This window comes from Aulonocara sp. 'chitande type north' Nkhata Bay, linkage group LG8 (genome assembly GCF_057382095.1).
Source record: "Aulonocara sp. 'chitande type north' Nkhata Bay isolate Kocher_YH1m ecotype deep benthic linkage group LG8, A_spYH_male_GT1.1, whole genome shotgun sequence".
NCBI classification, from domain to species: domain Eukaryota; kingdom Metazoa; phylum Chordata; class Actinopteri; order Cichliformes; family Cichlidae; genus Aulonocara; species Aulonocara sp. 'chitande type north' Nkhata Bay.
Genome location: NC_141351.1, coordinates 1151339 through 1172398, shown reverse-complemented (window position 1 = coordinate 1172398; position 21060 = coordinate 1151339). Strand labels below are relative to the sequence as shown.

Here is a 21060-nt window from a genome sequence, read left to right as displayed (position 1 = left end):
GATATCCAGAAATCCTACCAGTGGCTGGACAAAGCTGGACTGAAAGACAGCACTAATCATGGCAGCACAAGAACAAGCTCTGAGTACAAGATCCATAGAGGCTGGGGTCTATCACACCAGGCAAGACCCCAGGTGCAGGCTGTGTAAAGATGCCCCAGAGACAATCCAGCACATAACAGCAGGGTGCAAGATGCTAGCAGGCAAGGCATACATGGAACGCCATAACCAAGTGGCCGGCATAGTGTACAGGAACATCTGTGCCGAGTATAACCTGGAAGTCCCGAGGTCAAAATGGGAGATGCCCCCAAGGGTGGTGAAGAATGACCGAGCTAAGATCCTGTGGGACTTCCAGATACAGACGGACAAAATGGTGGTGGCTAACCAACCGGACATAGTGGTGGTAGACAAACAGAAGAAGACGGCCGTAGTGATCGATGTAGCGGTTCCGAATGACAGCAATATCAGGAAGAAGGAACACGAGAAGCTGGAGAAATACCAAGGGCTCAGAGAAGAGCTCGAGAGGATGTGGAGGGTGAAGGTAATGGTGGTCCCCGTGGTAATCGGAGCACTAGGTGCGGTGACTCCCAAGCTAGGCGAGTGGCTCCAGCAGATCCCGGGAACAACATCGGAGATCTCTGTCCAGAAGAGCGCAGTCCTGGGAACAGCTAAGATACTGCGCAGGACCCTCAAGCTCCCAGGCCTCTGGTAGAGGACCCGAGCTTGAAGGATAAACCGCCCGCAGGGGCGTGCTGGGTGTTTTTTTATATATATATATATATATATATATATATATATACATATATATATAAAATATATTTACATGCTTCCATCTCCCGTTTCTGGTCGGTGACATCTCTTACTTTTCGACTCTTTTTCTCCCTCCCTGGCTCACAGACACATAACGGGTACAGCAGTCCGTTCTCCCTGCAGCATGGACTACACTGCCCATGAGGCTACATTCTTTAGGGCGAAGCCTGTAACACTCTGCCTATTGCCATCATATTAACTCATTTTTGTGAATAATTTTTTTAAATATTTCTTCACGTCATTATGTGGGCCGCAAGTAGGTGACATGGGCCGCGTGATTGAGACACAGACATGAGCGCCTCTTAATGCGTGTTTTGTTTGGGTTTCCACCGGTGTGGACACCAAAAATATAGAGTTCATAGCCTTATGAAACAGGAAAATACCGCCGTGTAATCCATTCATTTCAACAAAGTAACTGTATTCTGAATACCACCTTTTAAAACGGTAACTGTAATGGAATACAGTTACTCATATTTTGTATTTTAAATACGTAACAGCGGTACATTATTCCGTTACTCCCCAACACTCTTAGTAATTCAGATCAAATAAATGTGACCTGATAAAATAACAGAAAAACTGATGGGTGGAGAATAAAGAGCTGCTGTAAATAAGAGGAGAAAGAAAGGGGCCACAATGTTCACTGTTATGTGAATCCTGCTCAGAATGGTAGATGCAACTGTTTGTCATTGTAAGATAAATTAACTTAGTGATGTGGCATTACGACATCTTTTACAGTAAGTAAATCCTCAGTCGATAGAATATCAGTCAATATTCTACTAGTAAATAGAATATCACAGTGATTGTGAGGTAGATGTGTGGTGTTTTCTTTCTCCAGAGTTAATTATAATCAGAAGTGTCTTTGGGCATGCCTCCTGCATGTTTGTTTCTTCTGTCTAATGCATCGAACATCTGGCTGAGCTTCTCAACAAGCCAGCTGTTCATTTCCAACAGTGAATTTCAGTCTGACGTAGCCCACAGCTCAGCATATTGTTTGATTCACATCTTTGCTGGAGGCTTTGTGTGTTTAATGATGGAACTGCAGATAATTAATTCACAGTGTTCCGCTCCCTCTCTTGACCATGAAGGATAAGTCTGAGCAGAAGTGCTCACTGTGGCTCCAATCAGAAGGAAGCGAAATTAATTTGATCGACTGTGTTTGACTTGACACTCGATTCTATTTGACCTCAGTGTGCCCGTCTGTCTCTTTGGATGTGTGTGTGCATGTATTGCAGGTGGCTTTGTGTTTTTCTCCAGTTGGCAGTAAACTGAGGGTTCGCAGCAGGAAGTTCCCAGCAGTAGTCAACTGCACAGCAATCAACTGGTTCCACGAGTGGCCACAGGAGGCTCTGGAGTCGGTCAGCTTCAGGTTCCTGGAGGAGGTTGAGAATATCAATGTGAGAACAGTTCATAATCTAATACAGTGAGGTGAAGCTACTCACCTAAATGATTTTCACACTCTGATGATATAATTTCAAATGTCAACCACCATGACAGACTGAATGTGATATTCATTTAAGAGTACCAGAGGCCCCTGAAAATTAAATTCCAAGCCCGAGCCTCAAGAAATATTACTCTATATCTACATCTGCCCAGTTATCTGCTTTTAATGGGAACTAAACAGTTGTAGGACTTTTCATTCCCGCAGCCCCAAGTGAAGGAGTCGATCAGTAAATTCATGGCTTATGTCCACATGAGTGTCAATCAAATGTCGAAGGAGTACCTAGCCAATGAGCGGCGCTACAACTACACCACGCCCAAGTCTTTCCTGGAGCAGATCAAGCTGTATCGCAGTCTGCTGGGCCAGAAGAGCAAAGACCTCACCAACAAGATGGAGCGGCTGGAGAACGGTCTCCAGAAGCTCAACAGCACCTCTGCTCAGGTATTCATCCACACTGTGTTTTGCTCAGTGTTCACCTAGCTGTTTGAACTTCACTGTGCAAAGTGAGACATGTTCACAGTTTGACACTCAGGGGGGTTTTAGGTTCATGTGCTGAATTACGGGGTCTGTGACATGTAAGCTGATATGGTTTAAAAGGTAACTTACAAAAGTGTGATGTAGAAACTGGAAGCACGAGTTCACAAAATAATCTTACCACAATCCTCATTTAGTAAATGGTGTTATTAAACTTGGATATCAGCTTGTAAAATACCTCTTTAATGTAAGCATTGTGTATAGATTGTTTCATATATTAACGAAAATAGAATATCTAATAGTTAGAACAACAATCCAAAGTGTTCTTTATCATTTCTCTCTGATTTCAAGTACATATTTATTTATACAAAGGCAAAGAAAAAAAACAACCTTTTTATCATTTAGACGTGTTACTCTTACTAGAACTATGTGTATCATGCTGCAAAGAATAATTTTAAATTTTGAAACAGATGGTGATACCAAGGTCATAAACTGTATATAAAGGTCACACTTTCATTTTCAAGTCTCGACTGGTAGTTTTGGCTCTTGCCATCTTTTTTTAAAACCAGATATGATTGTATTTAGATAGGATGGTAGCGCTGGGGAGTTACTGGATTATGCAAGGTCAAGGTGCAGGCACAGTGAAATATTAAACTGGAAAACTTTGGTCGGGAAAACCAGCATTACAAAATACTTTCCAAAAATAAAGAATAAGCAAACTGTTGTTCATTTTATGACTATATATATATATATATATATATATATATATAAACTTTTTTTTAGATAAACACACAATGCACATATCAAAACAGGCCAAGCAGCATCAATTAAAATAAGATACAGTGTGACTGTATAGTAAATAAAAAGAAAAAAATAAAGTTAAAATAAAATTGAAAAGTTCTAAACAATAAAACTGTGATAAGCTGAGAATGTTAAAGATATAAAATGTTTAATAAAATTTACAAGAAAGCTGTACATTGAAAATTAAGTCTAAAATTAAGGGAAAAATTAGCTATCGATAGACACTTTTCCTGATTTCTTTATGGGCTCTAGTGGTAGTTTAAAGTCTTCACTAAATACAGCAGGACATTTGGACTTTGTAAAGTATGGTCCAAATTTGAGCCAGAAAGGAATTTAAACAAATATATCCTTACTTACTTGCTCACGACTTGTGATTAACAAGTCATTAATCAATAGTGGCTTCATGTATTTTATGAATGGTACACCAGGACTCCAACACTAGGCTGGATTGAGTACAAGAAAGCCTACAACCCAATGCCCCACACATGGATATTGGAGTGTATAAACACAGTATAAAGCCAATGCATTAATGCACGACTCCAAAGCAATCACGTAAGTCACATAAGTGTGGCATATACCAAAATGATGCACTGTCCCCACTGTTGTTATGCATAGGCCTCAAACCCCTTAAGCCAACTCAATGCAAAGAGTGGATACTGATATAGATTTAGGAGTGGAGTGACTTCCAGCCACTTCCTATACGCTGGCTCTGATCCATAATGCAAAAGTGTACCACAGCTGACAGGGCCTAAGTTGCTGTCTGTGCAGAGATGCTACAAAGACAGACAAGGTGCCCCAGCTACCAACCACCAACCTATATCTGGTTGGTGGTTGACAAGGAACAGAAGTCTGTAAATGTGGGATAAATGTGACAACCCCAGCCAACAGTAGCATCATAAAGAAGGAGCACAAAGAAGTACCAGAAGCTAAAGGCACAACTGCAGCAGATGTGGAAAATAAAGTCCAAATTCTCTTTCTCTCTCTCCCTCTCTTACTCACACACAGACACACGCACTTATATAGGTGTGTGTCTGTGTGTGTGTGTCAACAATACCTTATTGCACTGCTTTCATGCCCGAGCTGTAGCTCATCATTAGTTTGTGCAGACTCGTGCATCCTGGATACTGACAACGACCAGATGCTCCCACATCAGTATCATCATAACTTCTCTGCACTTGTGATTTTTTTTTGAGAATCCATGTCAAAGTATCTTTAATTACATATGAGACTTTACATAACAAGGCACCAGATTTCATCAGTCAGCTCTATGCTGTTAAAAAGGGCTTTGGTGGGTAAGGCCATTTAGCTGCTTCAAGGTCCAGGTTAAAGTCAAAGAGGCTTCTTTTGTTTTGTCTTGCATCTCCTCTTGTTACAATTTAGTATTCAGTCTCTAAAAAAGAATCAATGTCCTGACTAACTAATATTGTGAATATTTTATTTTGTCAAATATAGCTCATAGTTACCACTAGACTCCATGTTAACTATTTAAAATACTCTTTTATGCCTTGTACTATGTTTTTTCTGTATGAAAATATGAGCTTGTTTCTGTTTTTGCCTTCAACATTTCTCTGCCTCTTAAGCATTTTTTTTAATGCTTTATTCTAATTTTCTTGGTTTTTGTTGTTATTATAGCAATTTCTTTTCTTCCATAGGTCATAGTTAAAGCTATGACAGTGTTTGTGCTGTAAGTGAAGCATTATTTCTGACCTAAAATGGCCAATATGCCATTTGACCTTTGAAAGCCAGGCAGAAAGAAGCTCCCAGAACATGTTTCAAAAGTATCTCCTTCATCAAAGACGGCATCAGGGTCAAAGACAGGTGGGTAGGAAAATAGATAAGTACTTAGGAGAAGAGAAGAGTGGTGCACTGAAAATCTGAGCAACCTAGCAGTAGTCTCCTTAACAGCGTGACTCTGGATGTCTGCTGGGTTGAAACTACAATAGGCAGAAGATGGACTACAAAATACATCTAATCCACCACAAGTTGTTCTTAGCTTGTTGTTTTATTCAGGTCAATTAAACGATAAGAGCCTGTGAAAAATACCTCTGCATTACAAGTCTAAAGAAGGAGGAGCATTTAGGGAAAGGTTTACTATGACAGTACAAAACCTTTTGCTGTTAAAAAAAACTACTGGATTTACCTAAGATGTCAATTTTGTGAGTGAAAGTTGTGGACAGGATTATCTTTGCAGCTAGCCTTATGGTATATGTAGTTGTAAGAGTTTCCCTTCCAGGAGGATATTCACATGAGCCATGCAAATGTGTTTTACAGAGTTTGCAGCACACAGTTTACTGCAAGTTGCAAAATCCAATTCCAAAAAAAGCATGTCTTATGCCTAAGGTGGCTGTGATGGTTGCTACTAGGGTTGTCTTTTTTAAGAGGGGGAAATGTTATCAGAATGAGTGTAATTGGCACTTTGTGTATGCGCAAATCTGTGAGAGTAGGGCCAAAACTTTGAGCTGTCTTTTTCTCAGCAGTGCGCACACGGCAGGCAACGTCTCTGAGGTTGAATCTGTAATGATTAAAAGTGAAATGTCTAGGAAAATTCATCTATTAATAAATATGTGTAAGTGTGTTAGATTTATGCCTGAATGTTGCTGTGTGCTACAAAAAAATGTGAATGTGGCACAGTAACATAGTAACAGTGATCACTCATAATCCTCTTTGGCGTTGTTCTACATATCATACAGGTCAGCTGTTGTTCAGGTTCACAGGGTGGAACAGTTTGTAATAGAGCAGCTTTCCTTTGACTAAATCCAGCACTCCACCTGACTCTCAATCCTCAGAACCCTATGCACTGTGCACTCTCAGAGAGAGTTGCCTTACACTAGATTATTTTGGTTAGTAGCGATTCCACTCTCTCCTTCCCGCTCCCTCAGTGGGTCTGCAGATTTTTGACTCTCTAATTTGCGCTGACCTTGGTAGAATGTTGGTTATTACTTAAGTGAACTAGTTACATCATTGTGGATTGTGGGGCATTGCAAACGCTGCAACTGCATCATTGCACTTATTTCCACCATTTAATAAATTGTCCAGAAGCCCATAAAATTAAATACATCTTATTTTCTTATATTTTCAACTGGCTAGTGATCTAGTCTGACTTCTTTACTCCTCCCTGTTTAGGATTTATGTGACTAAAATAAAATTTCCTCCATCCATCACTTATCCCTGCAGACCTAATATTTTTGGTATGTTGATATTCACTAACATTCGTTGCCCTTGTTAAATAAATACATAATGAAATAAAGGCTCATGTGGCTGCGTAAGGACTTTTAATTTTGTAATATATGGGAAAATGACTCTTGAATCTTTTCCTCTGTGACCTCAGTAAGACTTGATTCGAGTGATTAAGCCTATGAACTCATCATAAAAATGTTTACTGAATGCAACATGAAGTTCTAGTTATTGAATCAGAGTCAGACAAGAGAATAAAGCAGGATAATTTAATGGCTAATTCCTCATGATGGACAAGTTGCCAACTAATTAGTGTGCTGTATCCTTAAGTTTCACATTTAGCTTTCTTAAGCCAGATGCCAAGTATATGGAGTGGCTCTAATATAGTGACAGGGTCAATGCTGACTTTAAGGCCTTTTAATTAGACTTCATTTACTTGGATGTCACAGTAGCATAGAGGTAGTAGAGCTAGCATTTATAATATTAGCAATGACAATTGAAGAAGTAGTGCTTTCTCATTATGGGTATGACATTATAATAAATACAGATATATGATTTTTACTAGCAGGGATGTAGTTGAAGTGATAGCTGTACATGGTGTAACAGTAACAGATGGATAAACCTATCTGTATTTATGAATGACATACTAAGGTGTATGATTAGTTAAGCACTTGCTAATACCTTACAAATGCTCAGTAGTGTGACATCAATTATAAAGAGCTAGGGTTAGCAGTAGTAGAAGTGATATATATAATTAACATAGTGGTGGAAGTAGCACAAGTGGCAAGAGTAAAGGCAGTATTAATGGTAGTAATAGTTAAGTTGTATTAGTAACAGCAGTGGATTTAGACTGCTACTGTGGCCATTTGTTCTGTGTGCCATAGACAGCCTGTTAATCTTACTAAACCGTAGGTAGAGCAGACAAATACCTGGCTAATTTTTGTTTTTTCATTTGTATTACAAAATGTTTATCCGAATCATTTAATGTTTCCCTCTTTAATACATACACCTGGATCAATTTGTTTAAATGTTTCCCATCTCTAAACCTTTTCAGAAGAGCAATATGGAATATGAATAATGTAACAGAAAGTCTGCGTGTGAGGCAGCCCTAATGATAGTGGGTATACTAAACCTGTTGAGTAAAAGCAAAGCCTCACATACACACACAGCCCTGCACACACAGTGTCACTGTTACATACCATGCATCTCCAGTGCTTTGCATAAACAGGCCCACACATTTCCACCCGCACAAGATCACACATACATAAACACCCCATAAACAAGTGACGTTAGTGTTGAAAGCTGCAGAGCGAAGTTTTGTTTCCCGTCTCCCATTTACTGTAGGAACAGACTAGCACACACACATGTATGCACACACGCAGCCACACAGACACATACATGAAATATACGGGGGGAGGGGGGTATGATAATTGAGGAGCCTTCTAATTGGAGAGCATACCCTTTACAGCAGCAAGCCACCATTAGTGCACCCTGTATTTGTTAGTGCATTCACAATGATGGCTGCCCTATTATAAGTACTGTTATTTAACATTCTGTGCAAGGGAAACTGTGGCTCACCAGGGGCTGCGGTGGTCATGATAAACAACGACCGGAAGGGTTCAAGCAAGGGATCTTTGTCTGTGTGTGTGTGTGTGTGTACAGTATGTGGGTATGTGTGTGTGTATGAGTCATCTGCTCCCCAGAGAACACATTAGTTTCATGTTTTTTTTCCCTCTTCAGTTTTACAGAGGTGGATTTCTACCTTTGGTTAGTTTGCATTGTGACATATTTGTGCATGTGCTGTGGTACTACCAGCTGAAGTACTATTGCATGCTAACTGTAGTACTACTTCTAGGATAAGTAGTACTAATACAAGTAGTAGATGTACTTTGAGTTCTGGTAGAAGCAGTTGTAGAAGTATTACTAGAATGTGTACGAGTTGCAGTAGGAAGTAGTAGTTCTGATACATTAGCAGCTGTAATAGTAGGTTTTGCTAAAGTAGATTAAAGACATTAATTTATTTTGTCTCGCTTACTAATAAGGGGCCAGAGCATTCCTTGTGAACAACTAAATGACTTGTGGTATACACGACGGCCAGTATTTTATCAAAAATGTATGACAATAGGTAATTTATCCTAATCTGTTACGTTCTAATTGCATGATAGCATTCAAGTTCACCCTTTTTTAATATTTACTAGTCTATATACAGACCATCTGTATTGGTCTGGAAGCCAGCATACAGTCTCTCGTGTTGAAGAATTTAATCAATATTCTGATACAGTGACCATATAGAGTAGCATCATATAGTTCCTGCAAGACCATTAGTAGTACAAGCAGTAGTACAGATAGATAAGTAGGTGTATAGTTAGAGAAATAGTGGTCAATTTAGTAATAACAGCAGAATGAAAAATAAAAGGTGTAGTATGACTAATCACTGCTGTAGCAATAAGTACGTCTTTGCAGTAATTCTCCTGTTCAAATCAGTGTGGAGGTGTTTCATGTAATCGCTCTAAACTTAGCTCCTACCAAAAGAGGCTAACTCCTGACAGCTATTTGCACTGGGGAAAAGAAACGGGAGGGTTTTCTCTTATATGGATAATAACTGGAAACATTAGACACCCCGTTCCCTTAACACACAAACGGCCAGATGTCTTTTTGTTGCATGAATGAAGCTATACTTAGTCCACACGGCAATGTAAGCAAACACTGGAATCCCAAACTCTGTTGAATTTAAACGTGTGTTTTGAGTGCATAAGCCATCGCATTTGAATGAATGGGTATAGTCTTTTGGTTTTGTATTGAATTTTCTCTCGCCTTAAGAAATGGTTGTTCCAATTTACATTTCCAGCTGCAGGGAGTGAGAGTGGGCTGTTTTATACAGGCAGTCAGGGGCACAGAGACATGTTTTTCCTACTTGGATTTCTATCAGCAGTACATAAACACCGAAGCAGCGCAGATATATTGAATATCACGCTTGTCTTTCACCAATTAGTTTGTCCCTTTTTGCCCCTCTCCCTCTTCCCACCCTCCCTCTTTTGCCCAACCCCCACCCCACCTATTCATCATGTTGATGGCTCACTTGGTGCTCGTCTAATGTTCAACTGCATATTTTATACAGAATTGTCGCAACCCAAAAGAGCCGTCTTCCCTCAGGCCTGATTTTTCTGTTTGTTAATTAGCTGAAAGACAAGCATGAAAAACAGTCTGTTTTTATTTCCCCAGTGCAATGTTTTGATGGAGTCGGACGTTAATGTAGAGCCCTAGTTGTCAGGGAGTTATGAGGAGTTTGTAACAGCTTTAATTTCTCTTTATGATCGTCTTTGGTCTATTCATTTATGTGTGTGTGTGTGTGTGTGTGTGTGTGTGTGTGTGCGCGCGCGCTGATAGCAGCTCCAGTCCTAAAGCTTTTATATTTTCAAACTATGCATGCCGTTCATCTCTTATTTCTCCCTTTATCTGCTTGGACAGGTTACAGTTTTTTTACAGTAATGCTAAAAGGTCACATGCATGACCCATGGCACAATCCTATAGGGCACAAAATAGTATCTGCAAATGTTTAGTGTCCTTTATGAAGCGTATTTTTTTGACTCTCATAAGACACAGAATCATATTTATTGCCTTGAAGAACTGAGATGTTTACCTTTCAGTTGAGATGCTTTTGAGCTCAATCAGCAGTCGTATTAATAATGAAGATCCAACAATGATGCAAACGACAAAACAAAATGATCAGTCCTTCAAAACTACTTGAGAGATTCAGTTAGGTGATAGTGGCAGATTCATTAGTCTTAATGATATGCACACTGATTGCAAGACCATTTAACAAAACAGAAATAGATTATTGTCAGTAGCCCGCCTCTGCGCTCAAGTCATTGTTCCCTTCATCTTAATCTTTGTGTTACTTTTTTCCTTTCAACTTATGTAAACTGGAGACTGTTTCATGTTTTAATTAAATGTACAGTTCAACATCTGAGCAGTGACTCTTTTTTTGGAGAAATAGACTGATGCTAGTATCATGTTTGTGATGTTAGGATGTCTATTTTAACGTTAAAAAAAGCTGAAGCTGGTGAACTGGATGGATCAATAACTGGATGGTCTGAGGGGGGACCTTTGCAATATTAAGCTGATGGTGGTTGATACATTTTATATCTCTGCAGGTCAGAGGTGTTTCAGTATTCACTGCAGTGACTCTGTCTATTTGTAATCACAGCCAGGTTGTAGTATTGGGTGCGAATCCTGTACAGGCCTATACTAAAAGCTTTCCTCACAGATTTAAACTATTCAGTTCAATTTAATTTATTGAGAGCGAAATGAAAACAAAAGTTGCCTCAAGGCTCTTTATATTGTAAGGTCAACATCCTACAATAATACAAAGAAAACAGAGAAAACCCCAACAACCAGACAATCACAGTGCTTTGGTGACAGCAGGAAGGAAAAACTCCCTTTTAACAGGAACAAACCTCTTTGGGTTGAGGGGAGGAAGACAGGACAAAGACACGCTGTGGAAGAGAGCAATACAGAGATCAGTGGTCAGTAAGAATAGAGAAACTCCATATAAATGCTGGTCTGTTCACTTAAAAAAATCTCGTTTCTTGCCTACAGATTTGCTGGTAGGCACTCATCTCTTTGTAACTCTTAGCATATACTACTGTCAGAAATTTGTTGTACTGCTCCATTGAACAAGGATTTGACTGGCTGAAGATCTCATTTATCCAGATCTTCATCCAGGCAAATCCTCCTGACCTCCCGCTCTCCGGTGTCTCATCTTCCGATAGGTGGATGACCTCAAGGCCAAGCTGGCTGCTCAAGAAGTGGAACTCAAGCAGAAGAATGAGGATGCTGACAAACTTATACAGGCAAGAACATATATAACACCAGCACCTCAAGAAAAACAAAACAAAACACGTATCTGTGTTTTGGGGCATATTTCTCTGGCAGTGCTTAAAGAAATGAAGTATGATGTTAAATAAATCTTAATTAAGCACTAGGCTGTCATATCAGAAGCAGCGTCCCTATCTACGGATGGATTTCTAGTCTTGGCTGGAACTGCTCAGTAAAATATTAGATATTCAGAGAAAGTTAGGCTTAAACCTCAGTGTCAAATTAGTCGGAAGAAAAAACGCCTGCATTTTGTTTCTCAGAGCATTCTTTGTTCTCAGTCTTATACCTTGGAATTTTGATTTGTCTTTTTACAGTTTAAAATACCAGTTTTGCTTAATTAAAGAGTAGTTGTGTTTATTAAGCCACTTTACATGTTAACCTAGCAATAAATTCTGTGTGCTGGCCCCAGGAGGTTGGGATAGAAACTGAGAAAGTGTCCAAAGAGAAGGCGGTGGCTGATGAAGAAGAAGAAAAAGTGGCTGCCATTGCTGTGGTAGTCAGCGGCAAACAGAGAGACTGTGAAGAAGACTTAGCTAAAGCCGAGCCAGCCCTGCTTGCTGCTCAGGATGCCCTTAACACTCTCAATAAGGTCAGTTACTCTCTTGTCCCCTGCTGTAACGTATTGATTTACTTCATACTTTATACTTTTCTTGCTTGGTTTTGATTTAATTTTCCCAGCTTCAGTGGAATAACTTACGTGCACACAAGCCTTGAATTGTATAGGAGATTATTTAGTCATAGGATTTAGCAGGTCTTCCCCAAAATAATGTCTTCTCTGTGTTCTGCAGACATTTTACTTTATCCTTGCATCCCATGTAGGTTTATGAGCATCCTGGGGGATATTCAAAAACACCCTCTGTGTTTAAAGGTGCTCTCTGTTCAAACAAGCAGAACAGACAGTTCAATCACTGCTTAGAGCTCTCTAAAGATGCCCTAATTAGAATTCTCTGTTGTCTTCTCAGAGTCAGCACAGGTTCTTCTGTCTTTATTCTAATCCAGGGCTGCCCAATCCCGGTCCTCGAGAGCTACCGTCCTGCAGCTTTTAGATGCATCCTTGTTCCCACACACCTGAATCAAATGAATGGCTTGTTATCAGGCCTTTGCCAAACATGATGGCATGCTGAAGAGGTAATCAAACCATTTGACCATTTGATTCAGCTGTGTTGGAGTAGGGATGCATCTAAAAGCTGCAGGACGGTAGCTCTCGAGGACCGGGATTGGGCAGCCCTGTTCTAATCCTTTCCACTTTCTCTCTTTTCCCCTCAGAAGACCACAGACAAGTACTTTTATACAAACTCAATTCGATCACAGCTTTCATTTTTCATTAGTGACTCTGTCTGTCTTCCCTACATCAGAACAACTTGACTGAGCTGAAGTCATTTGGCTCTCCAGTGGCAGCAGTGACCAACATCACAGCAGCAGTCATGGTCCTGATGGCACCTGGTGGCAAAGTCCCAAAGGATCGCAGCTGGAAGGCTGCAAAGGTAATGATGGCCAAAGTGGACACATTCCTGGACTCTTTGATTAACTTCAACAAGGAAAAGATCCCAGAGGCTTGCCTTAAGGCCATTCAGCCTTACCTGCAGGTAAGTGTTCAATTAGCCCTTACTCATTGAATTCCTTGCTAACACTGTTCAGAGTGCAATGTCTGCCGCATGGCAAGCTCAACTAATAAGTCATAAATTTAGTAGGGGTGTGATTATAATGACAATGGCACATTATGGCTGCCAAGTGTTGAAATGACAGAGAGAGAGAATCAGCTAGTAAATTAAGCATTACAAATTTAACAGCCGTCCTGATGATGAAGTTCAGTGAAGCAAACATGAGGAATGTCAGTGTGGCCAATAAAGGTAAAGTGCAGCTTAAGTTCACTATGTAGGAACTGTTGAACTGAAATTAATCTCTGTACCTTGTGAAAAAAAGAACTATTTTGGAAAAACAGGTAAAATAGTTCAAACTGAGAACTATTTTCCAACTGCCTGTGCACCAAATGATTTTACTTTCATTATCACTGATTTGCTTTTGACACTGTGTGTTTGAGAATCCAGTAATATCCTGTATCCTTTAGCCAAAATAGCTGCTGCAGATCAAATTACACAGGATAACATGAAAGGACTGTGCCAAAGCAATATAATAAACAAAAATATGTCAGCATTCGTTTTGCAATAACAAACTCATTTGTAAATTGATATTCATTCTTGGTGTACATTTAATGGACAGAGGTAGCAGCTATATCAAAAGATTTTCCAAGAAAAGAAACAGCTAGCTATATCCTTGTTAGCCTCTCATGCTTATGAGTTGGATCATGAATTTTTTACCATCATTACCACGTAGTTGCTGATGAATTATTTCAGGCCCAAACTGATGTTGATGTAGAACTGTGTGTCTTCGCCTGTATGTTTTGCAGACAAAGTTACAAAAGTTAAGCTAGCTAATGTATGTGAGAAGCCTGCTAATGTCCAAGCGTTGTAAATCATTTATTACTCTCTCTCACTTCACATCAGCAACAGTGTTAAGCCTGCAACTTTACCACACAGCTCTCCTGACGTTATTACACAGAAAGACATTTTATACTGCATTTTAACCATAATTTAATATGAATTTTATGTTCATTTTCAGGATATTTGCTGACAGCCTGAGAAATTATTAACGCATTTTGAATTTGGAAGCAGGATGTGACAGCATGTGTATCCTTTTCTCCAGGATCCAGAATTCCAGCCAGACCTGGTGGCATCCAAGTCATATGCAGCAGCGGGTCTGTGCTCCTGGGTTTTAAACATCGTCAAGTTCTACGAGGTTTACTGCGAGGTGGAGCCGAAGCGTCAGGCTCTAAGCAAGGCCAATGCAGAGCTGGCGGCTGCACAAGAGAAGCTCGCCGCCATCAAAAGCAAAATCAATGTAAGCCACTGCACTGAACTGAGACTACAGGAAATGAAAAGTTTATTTGTTGCCTGACAAGTATCTGTTTCAAAAGAAGACAATTTCAATATCTAAAATCCAAAGGATATATTCTTTGAAATTGCATTACCATTTTATTAAAGAAAGGAGTACTGTTCTTTGAAGGCATGTTCTTGTCTTCTTCTTATCATTTCTTTGACACAAACGCAGTGACACGCACAAAAAAGTATTAAAACTTAAAAGAGACTGAGAGTTGAAAAGTGACTTATAAAAGTCAGAAATCCTCAGCACCTCACTATAAAAGATTCGTGAGACATCAGTGAGGATCAACAACTCCATCACCTGAAGATATGTAGTTATAATAAGATTTTGGTGCTACAGAAATAAAATAGAAACAACTGGAAGCCATAAGCAAAAGTTCAGAATTATTTTTCCAACACTTGAGTGACAGTTGACACATGCGTTCTTCCAGCAATGATCTACCAACAGCATTTCATCAATGCTAAGCTGTTGCAAGTGCTTTTAAAAGCTTTTGCAGTTAATTAATCTAAAACCAAATCTGTCAGCCTGAAAACCCTATTGATAAAAGCAGCTGTAAATAACTGTTTCTCAGTGGCGTTTGGCATTCAGCGCATCAGACAGCCCCAGCAGAGCACTGGGTTCGGTACGCTGCAGCAGCTTTTGCTGCTTACATCAAAACCTGCAGAGTGCAGAGTGACGACTATTAATAAGATCCAACGTGACTTCTCGCTGTCATTTTTCAAGCCCTCAGTCAGATCGCTTGAGTGGAGAGTGGCTTCGGAGCCAAGGGGAATTAGCAATCCTCAAACTAATCTACTGAACCTGTGTGCCTCTCCACCGATTAATCCTGTTTGTCCTTGCGCTAATTGCTTCCATATGCCAAATAAATCCATAGTGGGACTAATGATAAGTTTTACCCAACTTTCTACACACTCCTAAATTTCTTTCATAGAAACACTTTGACTGTCTTTAATCTCTGTCTCTTAGGATTCGTTATGACCACACTGTACTTTAACAAGTGCCAATTTTTTCTCTGTTTTTGTGTGCGTGTGTGTTTGTGGCCTATCAGCACCTTAATGAGAACCTGGCCAAGCTCACAGCCAAGTTTGAGAAGGCCACTGCAGACAAGCTCAAGTGCCAACAGGAAGCAGAATCAACCGCGCACACCATTTCCCTGGCTAACCGTCTGGTGAGGAGGCTAGCCACTACCACAGACAAATACACTCTGTTTCCTGTCACAGCATGCTTACATAGTTACAGATGTGTGCACACTGCAATACTGCATTTTAAATCTGATGTTGATTTTGTCTTATCTTTGATTAGTAGCATTTAGACTAAGACACTTTCAATCAATTAAGCATTATTTGTGTCATATTTTTTATTTTGAGGTTACAACTGTCAGCACCTTTCTTGCTGGGTACCTGGGTTACCGATTCTTTCTTGTCTGTGGTGTAGGAAAGATTTTATGCCTAACACACATAAAATGATATCAGAAGCGCTGACTGAAGAAGCCAGCCACATCCTCTTCACCATCAATTATCGGGAGGAAATAGATTTAAAATGAAATAAAAGAAATGACAGGTGACGCATAATGTCTATATCAAAAGTTTCTTAATCTGATAATACAATCAAAAGAGGAGCTGATGCCATATGAGATAGCACAGAAGCTATTTGGGCCAGAAATGAATGAAGGCCTGAAATTTTTGCTATTTCATGCTGTAGTTATTCTGCCAACTGCATATACAGACTTGGGAAAAAATAGGATTGCTACAGAGTACATACAGAGTATTAATGTCATGAATTTCAATTTATATGTGACTTTTTGTGCTGTTTTATGATTTAATAATAACACATGATTGACAGAAATCCCCATTGTGGTCCCACTGGTATAAATAAATGGAAAAGATATGTTACTTTTTCAGACAACCAACACTGTCCATCAAGGTCGTAAATATTTAACAAAATAAGATTAAAAACTAGATTTTTGTTTTCCCCAAGATAACTAACATAAAATAAAATTATACAGAAATGTTCTGAGTGTCTCAGTTGGTGATCCTGTTTCTCAAAAGAATCACTAGTTTGATCAGAACTTGAGCAGAGATGAAAATCTCTCTTGGAAGCCTGACCCTGCTTCCTGGGCCCAAACAAAGGAGACTTTTGAGGAGAAGTCTGGCAAGGGTGTGGCTTTAGTCACATATAAAGCATCGGCAAAAGTTGGAGTGGGGCAATCAGCTACTGCATTGATTTTCTTTGGGTCAGCCTTCATATGTCCACCTTCGCTGACGTACCCTCGGAAGGTTACAGATGGAACTCAAAATCACACTTTTTTGTGATAACAATGAGGCTTTGAAGCACTCAAGAGACTTGTCAGCGATGCTCTCTAATGGTTTTGAACAGATAGAAACCCATTCCATAAAGCTCTCTGTGCTTTTGTGCCACTGTTCTTGAGCTAATCTGAAGGCCACATGAAATTTTAAGGTCTGTAGCAAATTGGTGAATTCTGCACCAGTTTTCGTGGCTGAGTTGCTGATATTCCGCTTCTAGTTTGTTATAATACCGCCAACAGCTGACTATAGAATGGTAAAACTCCTGAGCTCCTAAAACAACCCATTCTGCCCTAATGCTCAATTATACATTTTATACACCTGTGGTGATGGAAGTGCTTGGAACACCTGAATGTAATGATTTGGCTTGGTGAGTGAATACTCACCAATAAAAGAAAACATCTGTGCCTACTGCTCAGCACCGAAGTCCACCAAAGCTTGTAAAGACAGAGAATCTTTTTTAACACACATGCATCAGGTAATAGCATGTGAGGTGAGGTGGAGCTGCTTGGGAGGGAAGCATGGATGACAACCAATCATGGACTGACTGTATCATATTGAACATTTGCTCCCGGCACTGTTGTTCAGTCATTAACTAGAGGGCTTGATAGTCTGGGCCCAGAAAGGCACCTTGCACAGTTTGGCCTGTTGAAATTAGATTTGAGTCATGTAATGACACTTTCCAGTAAAAAGAGTAATTTCTTTATTTGACCATATTACCATCATTTATCCTGCTGATTTGTCATGCAGCACAACTGCTTTTCTGAGTCATTACAGACAACCTGCTTTTAAGGCTTCATCAGAAGATTCTGACATTTCCTTCTGTCTTAGGAGCAATTCACATGATACTTATCTAAGTACTGCAAAATTAAACTGCTAGAAGCTAAGGCTTTATTCAGTAATGGAGACACAACTTACTGACAGGCTAAAAAAACGCTAGACATCTTTATCCTTATAAATAACGTTTCATCCAGTCTTCTGCAAAGGTTTTGTGCACTGCAGAATAAGAAAAATGGTCTGATATTGCACAGGTGTCTACTCCATGATTTGATATGAAAAGCTGCCATCTTGAATAATACACAAGATAGGGACGTCTCAAATGTGTATTCAAAATAGTCTGCAGACAAAGAGCCTCCTTTAAAAATCTGTCACTATATATCGTGCTGCTTGTTTAATAAGGGTGGTTAAAATGGCTAAAGTGATTAATAGTAGGTCAAATATAAGAGCTGAGTCATTATAGGTGGTGACAATAACTTGATATTTTGGAGAAGGTCAACCAGACTTTTTATAAATAAATTTAACTTTGTAACTCAGTAATTATTATTTTCTTTGTTCCTAGATTGCCAACAGTTTGGAGGATAATTTAATCAAATCGTCCCCAATGATGACAGAACTTAAAGTGCTAACTGGAACTTTATTCCAGTTAGTTTTTGGAAAAACTGCCAGGACAAACGTTAATTAACACAGTGTGAAAGTATGTTTATTTATATTTATATATGTAAATATATATATGTGTGTATGTGTGTATATATATATATATATATATATATATATATATATATATTTAAAGATATCTATATCTTTAAATATAGATATATTTGCCCCATGTTAGTGTGGTTGTCTCTGCCTTTAGGTCCACAATACATTTACATACACACACACATATATATATACATATACACATAAATCCTGTAATCATCTTTTGGTTTGTAAATCTCCTGCTTACAGCAGCAAAATGCAAAGATGAATGTTGACAATGCTAGTATGATAATCTAAATTATTCAGAGAAAGCTTCTAAAAGACCTGACAGAAGCAACAAACAGAGGTTGAGGTTGTGCTTATTGCCTAGTCAATCCAAAATGTCAGTGCAAATGCAGTCAACTTGCTGAAGTGCACGGTATTTCTGTGATGTGCACTGAGAAGTTGCAGTCTGTGTTAGTGCGTGCGCCCTCTGAAGTTTAGAGGACATAAGATATTGAGGGGAACTTTATTGATCCCTGGAGGGACACTGGGTCATTGCTAAAAAGTAAAAAGTAGTGGTGTCGGTGCACAAGCAGAGTGTTTAAACCTAAAAATGGTAATAAAAAAAACAACTCAAAGGTATTAAGGCATTGTTGTGGAGATTTCCTTAAATTATGGTTTAGCACCTTGGCAGCAGCAGCCATCATTTGATTTTGATTCTTTCCACAATGGCTTTGGGGAAGATGATGGAATGACGGTATTTCATTGGGAAAAATGAAAAAAAAAAACAACAACTTTAAAAGTGGTCTGCTGCTATTTTCTGTTTAGGTGGGTGGTCTAGCATCAGAGAATGTTCGCTGGGCAGAGGCTGTAGAGAACTTCAAGAAGCAGGAAAGGACTCTGTGTGGAGATGTTCTCCTCATCACCACCTTCATCTCCTACCTAGGATATTTTACCAAGCGCTACAGGGTCCAGCTTATGGACAGCACGTGGAGGCCTTATCTCAGTCAGCTGAAGGTGGGTTCATTATGTGTTATTTCAACTTGAATTAGCCACACTGCAAGAATTGTGAAAAGTCTTTGAAAACCTTTACTTGTAAATCTGACTGAAATGTAACACAGAAATGAATCTGCAACCGGCCCTGTTGGTCTTTCTCTATCTCTGCATGTAATTATTGTTTGCTAGTGATGTCAGGACTTTAGGAATTTTGCCCACAGCTAAATGTACAGTGGAAAAAACAATAATCTGTTCAGAAAACCTTATATATATTTTATAAAATGGTTCAAATTTAAATGATTAATAATATAACTTGAGTAAATATAAGTAGCTTTTGTAAAAAAAAAAAAATAGACTTAAGGGATATTAATGCTTACTCAGCAGTTACAACGGGTTTGTATTACGCAAAACATTTAGAATACTTTATGAATTAATTAGGTCATGTATCATGGCTGATAGGACACATTAACAACTGCAGTTATAAAATGTTATGTAGTGTTGTTTATCTATTTTTTATTGCTTGCAAATTGTAATGCTACTGGTAAATGTTCCATTACTGGGCAGCTGCTGGCCTTTTGGGCCACTAATAGTGTTTCCATGATTTGAGTCCACCTGTGAAGCAAACTGGCTGAAATGAACCCTCACCAACAAGCAGTGTTTTGTTACAATTTTCCCATTAAAATGTCAGTAAAAGTCCTGCGTTGAGCTACCTGTTTGGATTGTTAAAATGCGAAGGAAAGCAGCCCACCTCTCTTGCAGTGTGGTTGAGGCTGCAAATCTGCAAAGTATTTTGCAGATTTATATAATTAATGTAAATCTGCTAATATGCTCTATAATTTAATCTATTAAAATAAATTAGGTTGGCTTTATTTGGAGGTCAGTAAAATTTTACCCCTGAAACTTTAACTAAAGTTTAATTTGCGATCAATCTTTTTATTTATAATGGTTGTTAAAGAGATTGTACCTGTTTGGACATTTGTTTGCCTGGAGGCCCAACTGAGAAAACGTTATGTTGTACATTGCTGGTCTAATTCCCACAGCACTAAACACTGCTGTTTAGTCAAACTCTATGGCATCTCAGAGATAAATACAAGGTGTCCTCTGACACTGGTGTCATGAATCACCCATCACGATGACAGATGGGTCTCACAACCAGGCAGGAACATCACATTTTGACACAACAGGCACCTTAAGCATCCTTTTTTAAAGTGAAGGATTAAAAGATATATTTTAATCCAGAACACGATCATTTTGCAAGCCTAACTACGTAGTTTTGGTGGTTAAATCAAAACGCAAATGGAAATAAATGGCAATAGAGAAAAAAAAACTAAACTGGAATGTCACTGTGATGTCACTGTCTCAACTGTAGTCAGAATCAGAAAATCAGGGAAAAACGGGCTAGGAAGGTAGAGACATTCATTCATTACTAGCAATATAATGCCTGTTTTCTGTGCTTGAAAATACCACGGCCGAATGTTCACAGAAGTCCTGAGGCACAAATACAAAACAGTGGTAGCACAGATAACAAGTTGCATTGCTTTTTATCACTACCACCGTCAGCTTCTCTGACTGAGACATGTCTGTTATGTTCACTGTTCACTGATGGTTTAGCTCTTCTATTAATATTATTAAACATTAATTTTCTTGTTTTAATTTTTTAGTATTTAGAATAGATTAGAATAATCCTTTAATTGTCCCACAAGGGGAAATTTGGTTGTAACAGCAGCCAGAAAGACACATATACAAACAAAGAGTACACAGGACACAACAGAAACAGGGATAGCTCAG

At 39.0% G+C, this 21060-nt stretch overlaps 1 protein-coding gene across 1 annotated transcript in view; it reads left to right on the top strand.

The window, feature by feature from the left end:
• The window catches only part of dnah9 (dynein, axonemal, heavy chain 9), a 179360-nt gene that overhangs the window by 92647 nt on the left and 65653 nt on the right, over positions 1-21060 (top strand). The window contains exons 53-60 of the mRNA XM_086304951.1: positions 2040-2201; positions 2453-2686; positions 11467-11547; positions 11982-12161; positions 12928-13158; positions 14276-14470; positions 15561-15680; positions 19105-19293. Coding sequence (XP_086161077.1) covers positions 2040-2201; positions 2453-2686; positions 11467-11547; positions 11982-12161; positions 12928-13158; positions 14276-14470; positions 15561-15680; positions 19105-19293 — 1392 coding nt within the window. The remainder of the gene's footprint in view (positions 1-2039; positions 2202-2452; positions 2687-11466; positions 11548-11981; positions 12162-12927; positions 13159-14275; positions 14471-15560; positions 15681-19104; positions 19294-21060) is intronic.